Source organism: Callithrix jacchus, chromosome 9 (assembly GCF_049354715.1).
Source record: "Callithrix jacchus isolate 240 chromosome 9, calJac240_pri, whole genome shotgun sequence".
NCBI lineage: Eukaryota > Metazoa > Chordata > Mammalia > Primates > Cebidae > Callithrix > Callithrix jacchus.
The window spans coordinates 54848911-54872800 of NC_133510.1; the positions used below are offsets into that span (position 1 = coordinate 54848911).

The 23890-nt window shown below is 39.4% G+C and overlaps 2 protein-coding genes across 16 annotated transcripts in view; both read right to left on the minus strand.

Moving 5' to 3' along the window:
* The window catches only part of TBK1 (TANK binding kinase 1), a 62798-nt gene extending 45791 nt beyond the window's left edge, over nucleotides 1-17007 (minus strand). For 4 of the 9 annotated variants that reach the window (XM_009004156.5, XM_002752702.6, XM_078336131.1 and 1 more), the window contains exons 1-5: nucleotides 16940-17007; nucleotides 13466-13583; nucleotides 9143-9283; nucleotides 4979-5108; nucleotides 1789-1970 (exon numbers count right to left, since the gene is read on the minus strand). In XM_009004156.5, the coding sequence (XP_009002404.1) occupies nucleotides 1789-1970; nucleotides 4979-5108; nucleotides 9143-9283; nucleotides 13466-13552 (540 nt within the window). In that variant the 5' untranslated portion in view covers nucleotides 13553-13583; nucleotides 16940-17007. Of the gene's footprint in view, nucleotides 1-1788; nucleotides 1971-4978; nucleotides 5109-9142; nucleotides 9284-13465; nucleotides 13584-14806 lie in introns of all 9 variants that reach the window. The other 5 variants (XM_078336133.1, XM_035256202.3, XM_078336135.1 and 2 more) reach the window with 3 other exon arrangements.
* Nucleotides 17008-20558: 3551 nt separating this feature from the next.
* XPOT (exportin for tRNA) overlaps nucleotides 20559-23890 on the minus strand; it is a 46201-nt gene continuing 42869 nt past the window's right edge. For all 7 annotated transcript variants that reach the window (XM_078336130.1, XM_002752701.7, XM_078336128.1 and 4 more), the window contains one exon: nucleotides 20559-21141. In XM_078336130.1, the coding sequence (XP_078192256.1) occupies nucleotides 21115-21141 (27 nt within the window). In that variant the 3' untranslated portion in view covers nucleotides 20559-21114. The remainder of the gene's footprint in view (nucleotides 21142-23890) is intronic.

A 23890-nucleotide genomic window follows, 5' to 3' on the forward strand; every position in this document is an offset into this window, starting at 1 on the left:
TTTCACCATGTTGCTCAGGATGGTCTCAAACTCCTGACCTCATGATCTACCTGCCTTGGCCTCCCAAGGTGCTGGGATTACAGGTGTGAGCCACTGCACCCGGCTGGGTACCTTTTTTTTAAAAAAAATTAAGAGACAGGGTCTCACTTTGTAGCCCAGGCGGGACTGCAGTGGTACAATTGCAGCTTATTGCTGCCTCAAATTCCTGGGCTCAAGAGATCCTTCTGCCTCAGCCTCCTGAGTAGCTGGGACTACAGGTGTGTGCCACCATGCCTGGCTAATTTTATAATTTTTTGCAGAGATGGGATCTTGTCATCGTGCCCAGACTGGTCTTAAACTCCTGGGCTCAAGTAATCCTTCTGCCTTGGCCTCCCAAAGTGGTGGAATTATAGGCATGAGCCATTGCGCCTGACCTATTCTTAAGTACTGTTATCTAAAAGATCACATATATCTACAGACAGATTTGGGGATATCAGTTGTTAGGATAACAATGTAAGAAACTTAGTTTAGCCAGGCACGGTGGTTGGCTCATTCCCGTAATCCTAGCACTTTGGGAGACCAAGGCAGGTGGATCATGAGGTCAAGAGATTGAGACCATCCTGGCCAACATGGTGAAACTCCATCTCTAATAAATATAAAAAAGTTAGCTGGGGGTGTTGGCATGTCCCCATAGTCCCAACTACTCGGGAGGCTGAGGCAGGAAAATCACTTTAACCTGGGAAACGGAGGTTGCAGCAAGCCGAGATCACACGCCATTGCACTCCAGCCTGGAGACAGACGGAGACTCTGTCTCAAAAAAAAAAAAAAAGATACTTAGTTCATGCCAGACTTAGAATAATCTGTATAAAGCTACAGAGGCCAGTAGACATCTTTCATCTTATAAAATTACAACAGCATGGCCGCGCACAGTAGCTCACGCCTATTATCCCAGCACTCTGGGAGGCTGAGGCGGGTGGATCAGCAGGTCAAGAGGTAGGTTTCAACAAGGTGAAACACCGTCTCTACTAAAAATACAAAAATTAGCTGGGCATGGTGACGTGTGCCTATAGTCCCAGCTACTCAGGAGGCTGAGGCAGGAGAATTGCTTGAACCCAGGAGGCAGAGGTTGCGGTGAGCCAGGATCACGCCATTGCACTCCAGCCTGGGTAACAAGAGCGAAACTCCATCTCAAAAAAAAAGAAAATTACAACAGCACAATCCAAATGCAAAAAAGTCACAGATTCTGTGACAGATTCACATTAAAAATATTTACTTTTAAGTATATTTTCTTAAATGTTTCAAATATTTACTGACTTTACAAAAACACACCTATATAAACTTTTTCAATCACAGAACTTTTCTAGCTTTCTATAATTTCAAGTTAGGTCCTCTCGGGGGCATTTTGTGTGTGTATTTCTAACAATGGTCCTTTTGGTCATTCAATAACCAACTCCCCCAATTTTCTGTTTCATAAATATAATGCATATATAAGAAACAGTATTATGACAAGCTTGTCATATATTAACTGCTCATCAAAAAAAGGACCCTTTTAATATAGATCCACAGCACCAGTAAAACTAAAGAATTTAAGGGTGCTATAAAACTTCCAAGAATTTTTAACAGAAAAATAATAGCACCCTTAAAAATGAGTACCTAATTCCCATGTTACACATATTCATTAGAATAGAAAATTTAATTTTTGTCATAAAAATTATGACATTTTATAGCAAATTGGCTGACCGATTACCCAATTATAATTACAATATATCAAGCTTTTTTAAATGAAAATATTAGTGATGCATGACTTACCAAATATTCTTCTGTGCCATACAGAGAAACAAACTGCTCGTCATCTTCTAATTCTCTAGCTGCACCAAAATCTGTGAGCTTGTATACAGACTGTCCATCTTCCCCTATAACACGCATGATATTTCCTGGCTTGATATCACGGTGCACTATGCCATTCTCTCGCAGATGATTCATTCCACCCACTTCAACAATATAAAACAAAAGAAGTCATAACATAGATATTTATGTGTATGTGTGCATGTTCCAAATTCATTGATATATTTACCCAAACAATGTAAGTTTTTCCATAATTTGGTTCATTTTACTCAAATAACAGAGTATGTTTTAGTTATAAGAAGTTTTAGAATGATAAAAATTAATGTGGTCTAAGGAAGAATCCAATGTCTCTTAAGTACTACCAGGGAAATGTAACAGGAGTCTTAAGCGTATGATTTCTTTTTTTTTTTTTGAGACGGAGTTTCGCTCCTGTTACCCAGGCTGGAGTGCAATGGCGCGATCTCGGCTCACCGCAACCTCCGCCCCCTGGGTTCAGGCAATTCTCCTGCCTCAGCCTCCTGAGTAGTTGGGATTACAGGCACGCACCACCATGCCCAGCTAATTTTTTGTAATTTTTAGTAGAGACGGGGTTTCACCATGTTGACCAGGATGGTCTCGATCTGTTGACCTCGTGATCCACCCGCCTCGGCCTCCCAAAGTGCTGGGATTACAGGCGTGAGCCACCGTGCCCGGCCGCGTATGATTTCTTGAATTACTTTGGTTATGTATATGTGTGTGATCTGTTTAAACAAAAATAATAATGATTCCCAAAAAAGATACCAATCTTTCACCAGAGTTTTACATTTCTTTGAGAAAAAATTCCCTAAAAAGTAAACTGGACTCAATATGTAAAATAGCAAAAAAGAAACAGAGAGATGGCAAAGTGTCAAACTTGTATCCATAAAAAATGTATTCTCATATGCTTGGCACTATTCCAAAAAGCCCATTTTCTTTTCTTTTTCTTAAGGGCAAAGTTGTCTACTTTGCTGAAATTAAACTATTTTGTCTAACTGACAGGCAGTATCACTGAGTGATAACTTCAAACATTTGCTTGATGGCTGATAGATGGATGTTCAAATTCAAAATATGTAAAAGGTTTAGGAGTATCAATGTATAATTATTAAAACTTAGGACTATCAGTACACTTAGGAAGATATCATATGTATAATTTCTATTTGATTAACAGGCTGTAGCATACTAGTAATATTAATTCTGTTTCTCTCTCATTGTAACCTCACCTAAATAATCACTCTGCTTCCAGTGTCAAGTTCAAAGATTCCCACCAACCTTTTACCTTCTTTATCACTTGACTTTTCCCATTCTTAAACTATTTGATTCATTTCTTTCAAGAAGTTATTTCCTTTGATTGTAATATTTTTAAAGAATAGGTTTACCGAGATATAATTAACAAATAACATTCACCTTTTTTAGGTGTACAATTCACTTTTTTAGTATAGTCACAGAGTTGTACAAATATCACTAGTTTCAGAATATTTTTGTCACACCAAAAACACACCTCATACCTATCTTCTGTTAATCCCCCAACAACCTCTAATCTGCTTTCTGTCTCTATGGATTTGTCTATTCTTGACATTTCATATAAATGAAATCATATAATATTGAAGCCTTTGTGTCTGGCTTCTTTTACTTAGCATAATGTTTTCAAGTTCATCCATGTTGTAGCTTATATAACTATTTCCTATCTTTTTATTTTTTTGAGACAGATTCTCGCACTGTTGCCCAGGTTGTAGTGCAATGGCGTGATCTCGGCTCACTGCAATCTCTGCCTCCTGGGTTCAAGCAATTTTCCTGCCTCAGCCTCCCAAGTAGCTGGGACTACAGGTGTGCACTACCACACCCAGCTAATTTTTTTTTTTTGTATTTTTAGTAGTGATGGGGTTTCACCATGTTGGCCAGGATGGTCTTGATCTCCTGACCTCGTGATCCGCCTGCCTCAGCCTCCCAAAGTGCTGGGATTACAGGTATGAGCCACTGTACCCAGCCTACTTCATATCTTGTTGTAAACAAATAATATTCATTCCATTGTATGGACATACTACATTTTTGTTTATCTATTCATCAGTTGATGGACATTTGGGCTGTTCCCATGTTTTGTTTTGTTTTTTTGCTATTATGAACAATGCTGCTAAATACACTGGAGTATAAGTTTTTATATGGATATGTTAATTCTTTGGGGTATATATGTAGCAGTGGAATTGCTGGGTTATTTGGTCAAAAGTTAAATAATCATATATTTAACTTTTTGAGGAACTTCTAGACTGTTTTCCAAAATGGCTGTATCATTTTACAGTCCTACCAGCAACATATGAGGGTTCCAATTTCTCCATATTCTTGCCAACACTTGTTGTTTGACTTCATTTTGTTTTTTTTGAGACAAGGTCTTGCTCTATTGCCCAGGCTGAAGTGCGGTGGCACAATCATTGCTCACAGCAGCCTCAATATCCTGGGTTAAAGCGATCTTCCCACCACAACCTCCCAAGTAGCTGAAACTACAGGTGCATGCCACCATGCGTGGCTACTTTTTATTTTACTTTTTGTAGGGACGGGGTCTCACTATGTTGCTCAGGCTGATCCTGAACTCCTGGATTCAAGCAATCTGCCTGCCTCCGCCTCCCAAAGTGCTGGGATTACAAGTGTGAACCACCATGGTTGGCCCTGTTTGTCTTTTTTGATATTAGTCATTTCTGTTGGTATAAAGTGGTATTTCATTGTGGTTTTGATGAGCATTTCCCTAATGACGAATAATATTGAGCATTTTTTTATGTACTTGTTAGCCACTTGTGTATCTTCTTTCGAGAAATGTCTATGTGACATTTGCCCATTTCTAAATTGAGTTGTTTAGCTTTTTATGGTTGAGTTGTCTGGATAAAAATTCCTTGTGAGGTGTATGACTTACAAACATTTTTTTCTCATTCTATGGGCTATCTTTTCACTTATCTGATGTCCTTTGAAGCACAAAAAAGTTCAATGTTGTTGAAGTCCAATTTATGTATTTATTTTTGGTATCTGTGCTTTTGGTGTCATGTCTAAGGAAGCATTGCATAAAGGTCTTCAGTTTTGAATGTAAGATATATTTTTTTAATTCTATGTTATTAAATTTTATATATAAATGAAATCATATAAATAAACATACCCACGTCTCGCAAAACAATTAAAAATTCAGATTCTGGTAGTCCATAGGCATTAGATGGCTCTTCTAAAACAGTGTATAAACTTCCACATGGACAAAATTCCATAATAAGTACTTTATGTCTTGTTGTTGTCTGAAAACAAAAATCATTGCTTGGGAATGAACATAAAAAATAAATTTTGATTATATGCCAGTACTTATCTGATTTCATTTAAATGCAGGATTTGCTACAATGATGAAGGCACTTTGCTTTACCTGAGATTCTGTATCTGCTGACCATACACGTATAAGAATTAACATCTTCCAAATTCCTATTAAGTTGGATTTGTTTTAGAAGACAAACCACGGTAAAAACTAGCTAATTCTGAACTACATAATCACTAGCACAATGTTACAATGGTTCTGTTAAAATTATCTTAAATTTTTTTTCTTGAGACAGAGTCTCACTCTGTCACCTAGGCTGGAGTGCAATGGTTGCGATCTTGGCTCACTGTAACCTCCACTTCCAAGGTTCAAGGGATTTTTCCGCCTCAGCCTCCCAGGTACCTGGGAATATGGGCATGCACCCCCATGCCTGGCTAATTTTTCTTTTCCTTGTTCTTTTTTTAGATGGAGTCTTGCTCTGTTGCCCAGGCTGGAATGCAGTGGCACAATCTTGGCTCACTGCAACCTCCACCTCCCAGGTTCAAGCATTTCTCCTGTCTCAGCCTCCCAAGGGGCTGGGACTACAGGTGCGTGCCACCATGCCCAGCTAATTTTTTGTATTTTTAGTAGCGATGAGATTTCACTGTGTTAGCCAGGATGGTCTCAATCTTCTGACTTCGTGATCTGCCTGCCTCAGCCTCCCAAAGTGCTGGGATTACAGGTGTGAGCCACCACGCCTGGCCCATCAAATTATATATACACAATGATTGTGTATGCTAATTTCAGAACCTGAAAATGTGAACGAGTCTTAAAATCTACTATTCATGTGCAACTTTTTATCCTTTCTTTCTTTTTAATTTTTTTCTACATATCCCCAAAACACTTTTATAAAATATTTTAAATTACTCTCTGGCAGTCATTTTAAAAAAGAAAGAGGGCCGGACGCGGTGGCTCAAGCCTGTAATCCCAAAACTTTGGGAGGCCAAGGCGGGTGGATCACGAGGTCAAGAGATTGAGACCCTCCTGGTCAAATTGGTGAAACCCCGTCTCTACTAAAGATACAAAAAATTAGCTGGGCATGATGGCGCGTGCCTGTAATCCCAGCTACTCAGGAGGCTGAGGCAGAATTGCTTGAACGCAGGACGCGGAGGCTGCGGTGAGCCGTGTTCGTGCCATTGTACTCCAGCCTGGGTAACAAGAGCGAAACACTGTCTCAAAAAACAAAACAGAAAAAAAAAAGAGAGAGAGAGAAATAATTATAACAGGAAAACAAAAAGCCGTTGCTTTTTTTTTTTTCGAGACGGAGCCTTGCTCTGTCGCCAGGCTAGAGTGCAGTGGCGCTGCCTTGGCTCATTGCAACCTCCGCCTCCTGGGTTGGAGTGATTTCCCTGCCTCCCAAGTAGCCGGGACTACAGGCGCACGCCACTATGCCCAGCTAATTTTTTCTATTTTTAGTAGAGTTGGGGTTTCACTATGTTGGCCAGGATGGTCTCGGTCTCCTGACCTTGTGATCCACCTGCCTCGGCCTCCCAAAGTGCTGGGATTACAAGTGTGAGCCACCACACTGGCTCAAAAAAAGTTGCTTTTAAAAAAAAAATTTAAGGCTGGGCGCAGTGGCTCACGCCTATAATCCCAGCACTTTGGGAGGCCGAGGCGGGTGGATCACGAGGTCAAGAGATCGAGACCATCCTGGTCAACATGGTGAAACCCCGCCTCTACTAAAAATACAAAAATTAGCTGGGCATGGTGGTGTGCGCCTGTAGTCCCAGCTACTTGGGAGGCTGAGGCAGGAGAATTGCTTGAACCCAGGAGGCAGAGTTTGTGGTGAGCCGAGATCATGTCATTGCACTCCAGTCTGGGTAACAACAGTGAAACCTGGTCTCAAAAAAAAAAAATAATAATTAATTAATTTATTATTATTATTTTAGAAACGGGATTTCATCATGTTGGCTAGGATGGTCTCAATCTCCTGACCTTGTGATCTGCCTGCCTGGGCTTCCCAAAGTGCTGGGATTACAGGGGTGAGCCACCTCACCCGGTCAAAATGTTGCTTTTAAATGATGAAATATACATAATTCCATTACGTGGAGATAATGAATTAATATGTTGGTGTACTTCCTTTCAGTCTTTTGTCTATGGATCAAATAATGTCATAGATACATAATGTTGTCTGTATATCACACTGTATATATTAAGATCATACTATAGATATATTTTTAATCCCGATTCTTTTCATATAACATCATATAAAAGGTGTTCCAAGAAGATTAAAATTTTGGTAAATACCTCTTTTCGTTACCACTTAACTACTGGGCAGTAAAAAATTAACTTTACCCAAAGAGAAGTCAGGTTTTTCCCTTGGCTACTGGAAAGTGATCTCTGGTTCTTGAAATGTCCCATCTGAAAGAACAAGACTTCTGTCTTTGTTCCTCTGGGGGCTTTGGCCACTGGATAGTCTAAGAGCGTGATTCATGAGGGGAACTTCAGAATACATCGTATCAGCTCTGCCCTCCAGAGGAAATGGAGTCTAAAGGAATTATCCCAAACCTCTGGAAGAGGCTGGGGACTAAAGATCAGCAATACAGGCAATAAGTGATCCAGCCTCAGTAAAAACCCTGGACACCAAAGGCTTGAGTGAGCTTCCCCAACTGGCAATACTCCATGCATATTGTCATACATCAATGCTGAGAGAGTGATATATCCCTTAGGACAAAGAAGCTTCAAGTCTGAAACCCTCCCACATTCCACGCTTTGTGTCTCCTCTGGCTGGTTCTCTAATTTGTATCCTTTTGCTACAAAAAAACCCTGCAATCTTAAGTACAGCATTCTTCTGAGTTTTGTGAGTCATTCTACATTCCAGCAAATTACCAAATCTGAGTGTCATGGTAAACCCCCATATTTGTAGCTAGCTGGTATGATGTAAGGGTAGTCTTGTGGGAACTTCTCTCTGACCGTGCAGTTTGCCAAACTCCTTTGCAATGGATATCAGAAGTCTTGAGCAGTAGGGCTATGCTCTTAACCTTGAGTTTGGCTAACTTCAGGTAGCTATCTGCCACACATTCTAATTTACTCTACATATTTAACCATTCTTTATTATAAACAGGACATCAATTCACATCTTTATGGTTAAAACTGTATTTCTGATTACTTCCTAATAAACACTAAAAATAAAATCACTAGGATAAAGAGTATAAACTACATTTTCCCCAAATATTTTATTGACTGCTCATATTTAAAGGGATTAATATAATTTATATTTCCATTATTTCTAGATTACTTTTCCTAATGACATTCTTACTTTCACTACTTCCCCTTAAAAAAATCAATTCTCTTATAATTGGACTTCATATCTTAAACTCCAGTACACTTGAAATTTTTATTTTTTACAAAATAAAAAATGTTTATTCTTTTAAAAGTTTGATTTTTTCTTTTTGTAATTATGTTGATTTAACTTGTTACCTTTCTTTTGCTAACAGTAATATTGGTAACCATATTCAATACACTTTTCCTTCTTTTTTTTCTTTCCTTTTTTTTTTTTTTGAGATAGGATCTCACTCCATCACCCAGGCTGGAGTACAGTGGTGCAATATGGTTACCATAGCCTTGACCTCTCAGGCTCAGGTAATCCTCCCACCTCAGCCTCCTGAGTAGCTGGAACTACAGGCGCACATTTGGCTAATATTTGTATTTTTTTACAGAGACAGTGTTTCGCCATGTTGCCCAGACTGTTCTCTAATTCCTGAATGCCAGTGATCCTCCAGCCCTGCCCTTCCAAAGTGCTGGATTATAGGCATAAGCCACACTGCGCCTGGCCCCCTTTTATTTCTTATACTAATGTTTCTGATCCCATTTTTATGATATTTTATTTTTATTGTTCTATTTATTCAAGAATCCTTTAGGATAAAGTAATTGTACAAACTCTACTTTTCAACAGTTTTAGAAAATCTATTTTTTAATATTAGATTCTATCTCTTGACTCATAACTACAAGAAATATAAGATTAACTCAAGTTTTACTACTTACCTCCTCTTCAATAGCAAATAATTTGACAATATTTTTGTGATTGAGTTTTTTCAACACTTCAAATTCTCTCATTTGAACATCCACTGGACGAAGGAAGCTTATGTTATTAAATACTTTGATAGCAAATAAATCACCAGTTTTCTTAAAAAAAAAAAAAGAAAAATGTTTTATTTATTCATAATATTATAAAAGAGATTAAAAGGTAGCATTAGGACTAGCTACAGCAACTTATTTTCTTATAGAACATCATGCATCGTTTAGGCACATGGACTCTGTACTGAGACCCTGACTTGTCTAAAAAATTAAAATGAATCAATTAACTACTCAACATTTCTTTCAAATTATACCTTTTGGAATTTAGAAAAGGCTATTTTTTTTTCATATTATAAATAAAGCTTCCATGAGGATATACTAGTGGCAAAAATAGTCACACAGCAGAAGATAAAATCTATAATAGTATCAAAAGCAAAACCTTTTAGATATGAAATAGAAAGTGAAACTCACGATGGCTTCTCCAAAGCCTAATAATTTAAAACTCATCAAAGCAGGACAGAGAGACTGAACACTATATTCCACCTATGAGATTTTTATCAAGAATTTCAAAGTAATACAATTAACTTTTCAGGAATATTTTGTAACTAAGACAATGTGGAGGAGGCGGGTAGGAGGAGCAGGAGCTGCAGAGTAAAGCTAAAGTAGTTGGTTCAACGCTACCCCTGCTGCCCTGGGTTACTTTCTGCAACTCTGCCCAGATGACCAGGACAGGCTGTTCCTTCACAGACTCTCTCTAGAGGATTAAAGGCATTTACTTCTTCTTCTCTACTGATGTACTACAGCATCCCACTCTCACTCTTTCACGACCTACTGAAGTAGATCACACACAGAATTACAAAGCACAGCTATAGTTGGGAGGGAATCTTAGAGATTCAAAACACATACTTAAATTTCAGGTAAACATCATATTCACATGTTCTTACTAACCCTTCCTTTAAGACTCTTTTTCAGACCCTCCCACTTCCTTCCAATCACTCTAAAGGGCAAGTCTCTCCCTGGTGCCCAGCCCAGATCTTGAATTTAGCCTTACATTTTCCCCCATTCATCCAAGGTTGAAGTTCCCTACAGCAAATGGGAAAATCCTTTCTCTTTGAACCTGGGGCTCAAGCACCCCATTGCTAAAGACACTTCATGGCTCTCTGTAAGGACCTCTATACTGTTCCTGCTTTGGAGCCCTCTTTATACCTTCCACAGATTCACCACTAAGGGCTATCATCCTCTTCTCTCACTCCAGAACTGCATGATGCTTTTCTTAAGGCCATTTAACTGCTTCATAATCCTATGTGATTCCCCTCACCCTGGTCATGCCAAATATACAAACTGATGTATATTCTTTCCAGAGGAAAATGAAAGATAGAGTCAATTACCATTTTCAGACATATGAAAAGAGAAGAATTCATAGTTCAGTTCCACTGTATTTCCCTTTGTTCAGCAAGGGTAAAGACTGCCAAATCTACTGCCAAACCCAAGAGATTTTTCTTAAGCTGAAACAGGCCTCAAACTCAGTCTAAAACTAGGAGAATCCTAGCAAAAGAGCAAGCAGGAAAAATGATACAATGTTGCAATACACTCACTGGGCTCATGGTCATTATTTTCCAAACTTGTGTAGACTACATCATACCTGTGGGATTATCTGGATATAGGTGGAAACATACCATTTTCCCTTTATTCACCTACACAGTTATCTATTATTCACTAAGTTAAAGTGTATACAAATAATAGAGATCCATATATATTTATATCTACATATATCTCCATATGTGCAGATCAACACATCCTTCAACTCTCTTCCCTTCAACTTCACCATGGTAATCACACACATATACACATACTCACATTCATACATTAGTAGCTAAAAGCAGTTTAATGAAAAAGAGATTCAGTGGGTAATATACTTTGAGTAACAAGTAATAAATGTAAGAATTTGGTTGGCCAGGCGTGGTGGCTCACGCCTATAATCCCAGCACTTTGGGAGGCCAAGGCGGGTGGATCACGAGGTCAAGAGATCGAGACCATCCTGGTCGACATGGTGAAACCCTGTCTCTACTAAAAATACAAAAAATTAGCTGCGCATGGTGCGCGCCTGTAGTCCCAGCTACTCGGGAGGCTGAGGCAGGAGAATTGCTTGAACCCAGAAGGCGGAGGTTGCGGTGAGCCGAGATCGTGCCATTGCACTCCAGTCTGGGTAACAACAGTGAAACTCCGTCTCAAAAACAAACAAACAAAGAATTTGGTCACTCTAAGCAATAATATAAAAGGGCTAATATCATGGTAAAAATCCTTTAAATAGTTAAGTGGAAATGGGAGTTTTTGGAGAATATAGTCCTCAGCACTAGAAATTACTGTCATTAAGAACAAACATTCTCAAAGCACACCCCTAGGAAAACTGTTGGGGACTAAATACTAGACTGTGCCTTGGCAATCTTTGTGTGTGTGTGTGTGCATGTGTATTTTTAGTAGAAACAGGGTTTTGCCATGTTGCCCAGGCTGGTCTCAAAACTCCTGGACACAAGCAATCCACCTGCTTCAGCCTCCTACAGTGCTCGGTTTATAGGTGTGAGCACCACACCCGACTTGTCAATCTTTTAATTAATTCTTATACTTCTCAAATCCTCATTTTTGATTTCCACACTATAATGGGTAAAGTACATCTCTATTTCCTTTGAAGAACTTCAGGTTATCTTGGAGTAATCTAATCAGTCCTCATTCATTCACTTATTATTTCATTCAGCTAACATTTATAGAGTGCATATTATGTGTAGGCACTAACGTGAAGGACACTGAGTATCTAAGGGAAGAGGACTACTATATGTGACATATCATCTAGTGCCAGGCCCTTTCAATGTGTCTCACCTAGTCTCTATCACTATTGACTATCTCTTATCCCATCAGCTTCCAATTTACTTCCTTTCTAATCCATCTTGCTACTAAACTCGAAACTGTGTCCAGGGACTGCACATTAGCTACAGTTATATTCACTAGGTCTGCCATAGTGCCTGACATATACCAAGTGATTATTAAAGTTTGTTAATTTGGACTACAGAAAGATAAGATGATCAGATGTGTTCTCAATGCTAAATTCTGAGTCACTAGTCACTTTCTCCTTGGCATAAAATAAAAGCAGTTTCTAGGATGGGATACCCAGGATTGATCAAAAGTAAACTGAATAAGAATCCAGAGCTTGTGGACAATTCTAGATGCAGGGGAGGAAAGCTAAAAGCTGTCCATATGGTACTTCTGATTCATTCTCTATGAGCCATAAAGGGCATTTATAGTCAATATTCTCTCCCCATAGGAAACAGCCCTTCTCTATGCATGCTTATCTCATCGTCACTGACAGAACTGACTGGTAGTCTCAAGAATACAGAAAAAGAGGAAGCAATCCCTCTCTACTAAAACGTTTTGGGCCCTAGTTCTGAAGGTAAGAATTTAGGAAGCTCTAAACATCATTTAGCTCAAAACAAATTCTTAAGACTGAAAAATTAGTTATTATTTGTGTTCTAAAAGAACTTTTAGAAGTACTCCATTTTTCCAGCTTCTTTCCCAGAATAGACTCTGTTTTTCCAGCTTCTTTCCCAGGATAGAAAGTTTAATTATCTTCTATTTCCTCATTTTAAATTATTTTAACTATATTTAATTTCATCCTCCGTATCGAATCTGACACAAAATCCTTTCTGGTTCTTGAAGTGCCTCTGGGAATAATCATTTTATTCTATTCCCACTTCCACTATCAGGTTCTGATTACCTCATACCAAAACATAGTCTTTTCAACCTGGGATCCTTGTTGAGAATTTCATTTTACTCCAATCTACTTTGTAGGATGCCATTTTAGTGGGGGCACCTACCATTATCAGAGTATAACAGAAACACCTGTGAGTTCCCCTCCAACTACACATCTGCCTCCCTACCATCGAAAATGCCACATCAAATGCTACCCCAAATCATTACACTGAACTTGTCAGCAAAATCACTCTCTACTATAGGGAAGCTAGGCTGGAGAAGCATCAAAAGGCACAAAACTAATCTTTCCCAGTCCATTTTCAACCAATCTGTTTTCCCCCACTCACTGACACTTAACCTCTGCCACCACTGGGTAGATATGTTCACTGCCTGACATAACTATGCCTTAAATAACCATAAAAATCATTAAAACAATTTCTTCAGACAAAGGAATCAAAATCACCAAGTCTCACATTTTAGTGTAAGCATGCATCTTAGAATAAAATACATACAGTGATAAAAGACCTTCAAAGTGTTCTCTGTACCAACCTTGTGTCTTCCACGAAAGACATTTGCAGTAGCTCCTTGGCCTAAAATGTCAGATAAAAGCCAGAGATGATTAGAAGTGCTCTGCATCTTGACTGGATCAGGAGATTCTCTTGTTATACTAAGAGGAAAAAAAAAAAAGATTTACAAATATGTTTTAAGGGAATAATACAGCTAAAAAACAAATTTAGCTGTTTTTAATTTCAAGTAAGATCACCCATTATCTGTTGCTAAATCGAAGTATATAAACAGTTCAATAAAAAAAATCTAAGTTTCAAAGTATTTTCAAGTCATAAGTTGCTAACTGATATGGTATGAACTAGTCAAAATATGAACCATTATGACTCAAGTTAGATTTTCCTCTGGAGAGACAAATCTGAATGTTCCGTTCTAATCTCAAGGTAGATTTTACTTTCAACTTTTTAACATCACTTTCTGTGCTTATATTTTTGGTGTTACCTTGACCGTTTTTATTGGTCTAAAATTCTGTAGGGATGACTAAAATTTGACATAACAGTATAAATGGATTGTTAAGAGTAACTTTAAGTTGAAGATTAAAGCAAGATGCCATTTTCTCCACAACTTTCATTTTGTTTACATTTCTTCCCTTTATGTTATTATATACTACGTGTACGATAATAAAATACAATAATATGACCAAAAAAAAAATCTAAGTTTCAGCTGGGAGCAGTGGCTCATGCCTATTATACTCCCAGCACTTTGTGAGGCTGAGGTGGGTGGATCATCTGAGGTCAGAAGTTTGAGACCACCCTCGCCAACATGGCAAAACTCTGTTTCCACAAAAAGTACAAAAATTAGCCAGGCACGGTGGCAGGTGTCTGTAATTCCAGCTACTCCGGAGGCTGAGGCAGGAGAATCACTTGAACCCGGAAGTGGAGGATGCAGTGAGCAGAGATCGTGCCATCCCATTCCACCCCATTCTAGCCTGGGAGACAGAGCAAGACTCATCTCAAACAAACAAACAAACAAAAAACTAAGTTTGTGGCAATATTCAAAGCTAAAATGCTGTGTGGGCTTTGAAAAAAACATTAACCAATAACATTCCATTTAATTCACTTATCACAGGTCTGAAAAAAACATCTATTTCTCTTCTAATTTAGTCTTTGTCAATGAGAGTGATACTGTTACTCACCTCCTTGAAACGTTTTGAAAGATTAATCTATGACATAGTGTTTTTTGTTTGTTTTTCTTAAGATGGAGTATCATACTATTGCTCAGGCTGGAGTGCAGTGACACAATCTCTACCTCCAGAACCTCCACCTCCCAGGTTCAAGTGATTCTCCTGCCCCAGCCTCCCAAGTACCTGGGATTACAGGCACCCACCAGTACACCCGGCAAGCTCTTTGTACTTTTAGTAGAGACAAGGTTTCACTATGTTGGCTAGGCTGGTCTTGAACTCCCAACCTCATGATCCGACCTCATGATGCGACTGCCTTGGCCTCCCAAAGTGCTGGGATTACAGGCATAAGCCACTGCGCCTGGCTTAAAATGTTTTAAGATAAAGAAAAGTAATAATGTAAAATAAAACAAATACAGAAAAAATTACTTTGTTTCCTTCAGGGCAGGGAAACAATAAAGAAAACAAATGTTGCCCTTGCATAATATTTCCATGAGCTAAAATTTCATCTACATAGAACCTGACAAGCATAAAGGAAAGGTATAAAAATTATTATTCCTGAAAAGGTATGAACTCTTCTGAAATCAATTTAAGGATGGTTTCCCCAACCTCCAAGTATAAATATGTAAACATACCAAGTAGCCTATATTGCCAAGTCTTTAATACTGAAAAGCTATGTCTCCATCAAGGTATACAAAGTAACCAAGTTCCACCTTGGACTAAAATCCATGTATGCTAACATAGCACAAACAGTAGCCCCATCATGCTCCTTTAAACCTGCTGTACTGTCATATCAAAACATGGATTTTAATTTCCCTCCACAGTAAGTTAAAGCAAAAAGAAGTATGCTAGACTAGGTATTCTGTGATGAATTAATGACCACCAATATCCCAAGTTGGGTTAGGAATATACAGAATGGTCAGGGGGGTCTCAATTTTACCAATCACTGACACAGTAGGATATTTTTATATAATTTTACTACCCATCTAATTCAGATAAATTTTATATACCACTACTGGAAATAAGCAATAAAAATAAGATTCCTTTTTCACAAATAAGGAATACACATTTGTCAGTTATTACATTTCATTCACAATACAGTAATAAATGTCTCAACTATCCAATGAAAAACCTTCCCTAATCAATGTAACTGCTGTTTCAGAAAACTGTAAATGACAAATAGTACCATTAGGTACCTATGTGTATGTACCATCAGGATAATAAGAAAAATATTTATCAGTTAAGATATCTGTTCTCTATGCAGACACAAAACTATGGTTTCTATTCAACAGTCATCACAGGGGAAATGTCTTTTGAAACTATCTTCCGATAACTACACAACATGCTAAAACATGACTCAGCACACCCACAAGGTGCTGGCCATATAAATCTTCCCAAATTTTTGACGAGCATATAAGCAGGCAGTCAACAAGTATGTTGATGATGCCGTCTTCATTCTACTTCCTTATACCATGCCGTCCAAAACGAAAGTTACTATTCGTTCAGGGATTAAAAACAGGTTTGATGACATGGTCTATAGACAAAGTTCCAGGATTTTCAAACCCTACCCCTATGTGAATCACACACTGGGGGTTCCAGAGTAGAAAAGACCAGTCTTTGGTTATACATTTGGCAATTGCTTGGGAGTTGTTTTGAGGCCACCTACTAAAATTACCCGGGATAGAGATTACAAATTAAACCCATAAGCTAGGTAAACGAGGAGCAATGAAAGGTCTGGGAATTCGTATTTTATCGGCATATATTTAAAACATCTTATGCTTCTGGTTTCCGGTGTGAGTCAATCTCTGCTGACTGAACATAACTAAACCTCTAAGAAACGTCTCTTTCTAATCCTCTGAAAAAAATCAATCCATCTAAAAACTGCTAGTCGTGTCGACGCTCTGAAACAGGGCAGAAAACAACGAGCCTAACTCCAAGGGAAAAAGGTGTCCCTGCCTCCCCGGGCAGCCAGGGCCCAGGCCCGGTAACGAGTTGTCCTCTTTGTGCCCAACGCCGCCGGGCGGGATGCAGGTCGAGGGCCGGCCGCGCGCCTAAGAGCGGAGATGCAGGGGATGCAGGAGACAGGGCCCGCGCGACTATTCCACCGGCTGCGGCCGCCCCTGACACACACCCCCGAGGCAGTGTCCGCGCAGTCAGGGTCCTGGACGGCTTGGCCTCGGGTCGCGCGGGGCTTCTCAGTGCGCCCGCCCCCGCCCCGGCTCTGACTCAGCATCCCAACCTCCCACAGAGAGCGGGAGCGCTCCCCGCCCGGCGGCGCAGGCCCGACCGACCGCGCCTCGCGCCGCCTCGGTCCCTCCGCTAGCGGCCGTCTCACTTACCCAGCCGGGTCTCCGGCGCGCCACCCTCGGCGGGCTCCCGCGGCCTCCTCGAGCCCCAGGACACTTCCGGCTTCGCAAGCCCTGGCCGGGGGCCACGTGACCGACGGCCGGCGCGCGGGTGCGGGTGCGCGTGCGCACGCCTGCGGCCCGTCCGGTAGACACCGCAGTCGCAGCGGTAATAGCTGAGTCGGTTTCCCGAGCCGCGGCAATGAGCCGGTGCCTGGAGACACACCCTGTCCACTGTTCTCCTCGCCCCCGCTTACGCTGAGGGCGTATCTGAGGCACCCTGAGTAGTGAACACAATAATCGGGATTGCCGCAACTGCAAATCCCGCCCCTCCCCGAGCGCCGGCGGACATTGGGGCGCGGACCGACCCTAAACTAGGGATTACATCCCAGGATTTACAGGTGCGCAGAACGTGGGACCAGTGAGGGGCAGGCACAGGAGGCCGGCCCAGCCGGGAGGGATGGAGTCTACGTTTTAAGGGCCACTTTGGCTGCTGTGGAGTCAGACTGTCTTCTCACAGTAGTTCAAACTTACTTATTTTCCCATCACCCAGAAAGACGTTAAATTCTTAATGTAATTATGTTTATTTAATTCCCTCTCGGCATTTTGGAAAATTGCCGTATTGGAGTATCTAACTCTAAGCTTAAGAAATGAAGAACTAGGCCGGGCGCGGTGGCTCATGCCTGCAATCCCAGCACTTTGGGAGGCCGAAGCGGGCGGATCACCTGAAATCGAGTCAAGACCAGCCTGACCAACATGGTGAAACCGTCTCTTAAAAAAAAGGAACTTAAGTGCTAAAATTAGGTTCTGCAATATTCGTGCACTCAAGATCTCAAGCAGCTATTCCCAATAAGGAAGAGATTTCTGAAGGTGTTCCTTCTGCCCACGGATGGCAAAACAGGCCCTTCTCAGCATAAGGAGGGGACCGCTTCTAATATAGGGCTAAATTTCTGAGAGGAAGGGAAGAGGAAGATGGGTGTTTTCCAGGGGAGTACTACAGCAAACACAAATGAATGCGAAGTCATGCAGAGTGGCTAAGAGCAGAGGTTTTAGAATGGAATAGACCTAGGGCTGCAGTCCCGGCTGCCAATTACTGACTAAAGCAAGTTTCTTACCTCTCTAAGCTTCAGTTTTATCAAATGTACAATGGAGACAACAAAAGTCCACTCTAATGAGTTCTTAGAAAGGAAGTTACTTTATTAGAATTTTAAACAATGTATAAGTAATGGAATCATTCTAACAACACATCGATTCACTGCTTACAATTCCAACCAATTTCAGTTCTCTGATACCTAATGACAAGAACGAAAACCTGGTAAAGTTCCTTCCACCCGTAAAACCCACATGTTTACCACATTAAAAATACTACACAGTGTTTTCTTAAAAGGTCAACCACCTGGGAACCAATTAACATTAGCATTAAGATTTAAATAAACTATTAGGCACAGGGATAGATCAGGCATCATAAAACCCTGCGGTTCCCTAATCATGTAACACAAATTCCCAAATATTTTAGCCTGTAACAGTCTGTCCTTCCTTTCTTGAGACAATTATTTGGGTACTTGCTTTTGGAAATAAGGTAATTCATGATAGAAGTTTCCTAACTGTTGATGGTGTTCTAGGTAACTTCAGAGAATGAAGATAGAAATTAATCATGATTATGTAACATGAAGAGTTTAATTTCTCTTACTTAGTTTCCATGGCCTGATTTCTCTTAGCTCTATAAACACATGTAAATCTTTTGCAGAGCTTTAAAGAGCTAGGGAAAACACCTTTCCATATATGGAACTGATAGGATAGTACAGGCCAGGCGCAGTGGCTTAGGCCTGTAATTCCAACAGGCCAGTGGGAGGATTGCTCGTGGCCAGGAGTTTGAGACCAGCCTGGGTAATATAGTGAGACCCTGTCTCTACCAAAAAAAAAAAAAAAAAAAAAAATAGCTGACTGTGGTGGTGCACACCTGTAATCCCAGCTAATCCGGAGGCTGAGGCAAGAGGATTGCTAGAGTGTGGGAGTTAGAGGTTACAGTGAGCTATGATGTCACCACTGTACTCCAGCTTGTGTGACAGAATGAGACCCTGTCTCAAATAAAAAAAAGTATAGTGATACACTATTAATTCCGTATATGCTAATGTGACATAGCATCCATATAAGCTACTATCAAGTCTATGTGCCAGCTACTATAATAAGTCTTTTCGTGTTTAATTCACTGAATTCATGATGAGTTATGAGGTAGCTACCACTATTTCCCTTATTTTACAAACAGGGAAACTGAGGCTGGGAGACATTATTTAACTTGCCCAAGGTTCTAAAACCAGTTGCTGGCAGAACTGGTATTTGAACCTACTTAATCTATTTCTGGAATCCTGTGCTGTATAAACTCTTACCCACTATGCTATGCTATTCATTAGTATCTGTTTAATAATTACTACTATTGCAGTAGCTGCAATTATCACTCCTATAGAATGGGGGGGGGAACCTATCAAAGAAACACTCAGCTTACACTTATCTATTTCTGAAAACATTTTAATTGAAGTATAATATGCATTTCACTGATCTATTTTTATAAATGTCAATTTAGTGAAGTACTTCTGTTACATGATGTAAGAAAAATGTTTGAAATGTCTTCTGGGATTAATCCAGAACAAAATACATGTGCAAAACTTAGAATATAATTTTATGGAGTTTATAGGCCACTGAAGCTCATCCATGAAACCCCTGGTAGACACAAATGGACAAAGGGCAAAACAAACCCTCCCTGAAAAATCTTAATTGGGCTTTTAGAATTTAAACTTAAATGCCTATGTGAATTCTGCTGCTCAGTTTTGTCCCTTCTCTCTTCTTAATTTTCCAATGATACTACTGATAACTATTATTTTTCTTTTTGCTTTTTCAAGTAGACATGAATTTACAAACAAAATAAACACATAGTTTCTCAAGTAGCTACCATTTACAAACATAATAAACACATATGTATACTATGTTCTAAGTAGATCCAATAAAAGAGTGAGAAAACAAATTGGGGTTTTTAAAAAAAAATTATTTTCTCCTTCCCCCTTCTCCAAATTGGGATTTAAAAAAAAAAATTTTTTTTTTTTTTTTTTTGAGACAGAGTCTTACTCTGTTGCCCAGGCTGGAGTACAGTAGCACAAATTCAGCTCACTGCAACCCCCGCCTCCTAGGTTCAAGCGATTCTCCTGCCTCAGCCTCCTGAGTAGCTGGGATTTCAAGTGTACGCTACCACACCTGGCTTATTTTTATATTTTTAGTAGAGATGACGTTTCACCGTGTTGGCCAGGCTAGTCTCAAACTCCCGACCTCAAGTGATCCGCTTGTCTTGGCCTCCCAAAGTGCTGGGATTTCAGGTGTGAGTCACCATGCCTAGCCTGGAATTTTAAGTTTTATCAACGGATTCACATAGGCTTTTTTTTTGTACATTAAAAAAAAGACTCTCATATAACAACTAAATTGCATGTTACCTTTGAGGAGTGAGGTTTAATGAAATAAAGCATCCATACACTAATATTTGCAAACCTTAAAATGGGAAATTAGGGAGAGACTGATGAGAAAATAAAACTAAAATATTTATAATAATTCCAGAAAAGACTTGGTAGATTTCACTACGTAAAATTTATTTATATATATATATATAAAAAGTATAACACTGGAGCCTAAAACCATTCTCTTTTGTAGAATACATATTGGCATTGAAACAGTTTAAAGGAATGAAATGGCTATCTACAAAAAGTTAGTTTCGCTTGTATTCCCCCCATACTTTATGTGTCTTCACACATAAAGAAAATTAAAATTTTCAAACATTTTATATTCAGCAATTTTTTTAAAAGTACACTATTTTCCACTGCTATGGTCTTTATAAAGGACTTGACTTAAAATTTCAAAAGAATTAAGGTTCTAGGATAGCTCTGTGTCTTTTAAGATCATCTTTATATAGAACAATTTGAACTGGCATGCAGGCAACTTCTTTTGTTGTTACATACCTGTATTAGGAAAATTACACCCATTTTACAGAAAAATCCCAAAACATATACTGCAATAATAAGCTCGAAACAATGTTAAAAGGACCAGTGTGAATGGCACACAAAAACTGCTTCTTTATAAATTATTAACTAGAATTCCTGATGATGAAGTAGGCATGGGAAATCCAGTCCTTAGGGCTTTGCTCTCTGGAAGAACACCTGTAAACAAAGTATTAATGCAATCAATACTTATGTCAGAAGGTATCACTTTCACCTGAAGAATGGTTACAAGTTTCTGAATGCCAGCAGTGTTCTTTTGTAACAAACAATAGACATTTAGAACATTTTGCATGCCTCAGATATCCATATGTAATCTAAGGTAAGAAACTTCTCTTCTGGAGAATTTAGTAAGTCTAGATATAACTTATGCTGATATCACCCAATTGGGGAAGTAGAGAAAATATGGTATTATCTGTATGCTATGGAAATCAAGGGATCAGAAGAAAATATGCTCTTGACACCTTTTTACTGATTGGTACTATTTCAAAATTAACACTGATAAATTAAATATTGAGGAAGAAACAAGTCAAAGCTAAACATAGCAGTTCTAATCCCATAAAGAATTTACTATTTATTTGATGATTCAAAAGTACTTCCAAGTCGGGCTGGGCGCGGTGGTTCACGCCTGTAATCCCAGCACTTTGGGAGGCCAAGGCAGGTGGATCACGAGGTCAAGAGATCGAGACCATCCTGGTCAACGTGGTGAAACCCCGTCTCTATTAAAAATACAAAAAATTAGCTGGGCATGGTGGCACGTGCCTGTAATCCCAGTTACTCAGGAGGCTGAGGCAGGAGAATTGCCTGAACCCAGGAGGCAGAGGTTGCGGTGAGCCGAGATCGCGCCATTGCACTCCACCCTGGGTAACAAGAGCGAAACTCCGTCTCAAAAAAAAAAAAGTACTTCCAAGTCAAAATTTGGGACTTCAAAAGAGTTGGCTAGAGGCTGTGCTAGGCATGGCCTAGTATTACACACTGCCATCCATAGCAGGTCAGGTTAGCATCAAACACAATTCAGTGTGCTCAGTAAGGACAATGATATGGTTTAACTCTGTGTCCCCACCCAAATCTTATCTTGTAGCTCCCATAATTCCCATGTGTTGTGGGAAGGACCCAGTGGGAGATGATTGAATCATGGGGATGGGTCTTTCCCATGCTGTTCTCCTGAGTAGTAAATGGGTCTCATGAGATCTGATGATATTAAAAATGGGAGTCTCCCTGCATAAAAACTCTTTGCCTGCTACCATCCATGTAAGATGTGACTTGCTCCTCCCTGCCTTCCACCACGATTGTGAGGCCTCCCCTGCCATGTGGAACTGTTAAGTCCAATAAACCTCTTTATTTTGTAAATTGCCTAGTCTCAGGTATGTCTTTATCAGCAGCATAAAAATGGACTAATGCAGACAAGAACAGTATCGATGGTGCCCTAGCACCTAGGAGATTCATTTAACAGATAATCTACTGACTATGTGCAGCAAAAAGAATGATCACTATATAAGCAAAAGAAAGTAAGGAGGCCATGCTTCAGGCAAACCTAGAAAAATGGGTATAGTTCATACAGAAGTTGGGCTGCTAGTAAGGCAGGATTTTTGAAGAACTACAGGAACAGTAAAGACCAGTTCTGCAAGAAAAAGCAGAAAGATAGTCTCAGGTCAGAATATGAAAAAAAAAAATTAAGTGCCAAAATGAGAAACATGAATTTGTTTAGGAAGGTTATGAGGAAGGAGAAAAATATCAAAGGACTGTTTGAAGTTTTCAAACTCATCAGCCTGGCTAGAATAAGTGAAGAGAGAACAGAATCAGATAACATAAGCCTGCACTAGAGCAGCAGCAAGAGACAGGAGCAAGGAGGAGGAGGAAAGAATCCACAAACTCTGAGGATCAATCAGGTGTGAAGAGAGGAGTGAGCACAAAAGAATAAAGTTTATTTTTTCCAACTAGAATCATAATGCTAACACTGAGATAATGAGATCACTAAGATAATGTCATCACTGAAGAGAAGTTGGGCTCAGAAAGAAGACTTTATAAATGCTATGAAGATGAATAACCATATCTGGAGCACAAGCCTTCTACAGGGTACCTAGATCTGTTACAGACACCTCTAATAGATAGAGGATTGAGTCCTTTAATTCAGTTTGATTGATCAGTTATTTAACAGGGATTACTCCCATAGGCACTTGGCTTTTATGGGAGGACGGTGAAGGAGCCCTCAATATTCTTCCACACAGACTCTCTGAGATGTTGAAGCTGACAAACTTTTGTGTACTACTACTTTGTAGGAGACAAACTATAAGAAAAAACTGACAGGGAAGATATTAGAACCACAGTCAAAGGATGGCACACTTAAATTATTTACTGCACAAAGCCCTTTGACTTATGTATTCTACTGAATGCCTTAGCCAAAAGAACCAGGTGATACACTAAGTTACCTGCTGTATTGTGCTTTGTCTTCAAATTATTTAAGTGAAGATAATAAAAAATAAACAACTCATCTTGTCACAATGTAACTTTATTTCTAGATCACGAGCTCCTTCTGGGGAGGGAAAATTACTCATAGTTGTATTTGCAACCACTACTATAGACCTTGGTACATAAAAAGCAGTCATGATGTATGAAATGAATGACTACCTAGGTAAGACCAAGACAGTTTTATCTCATGAACTTAATTATAACTATGAATACCAAATAAACATGATACTTTTTGTTGATTTACAGAGTTAAAAAAAAATCGGTGATTTCATAAATGTAAAAGGAGGCTTGATGGACCAAATCTGAGGAGTCTCCTTTTGTCTTACAATTCGAATATTTCAAAATAGGATAAAAGCAAATATCTGATACTTATGTTTTTATATTTTTAGCTCCTTCTTTTCAACTTAATATGGATAACTATTCTTGAACATTTCTTATTCTC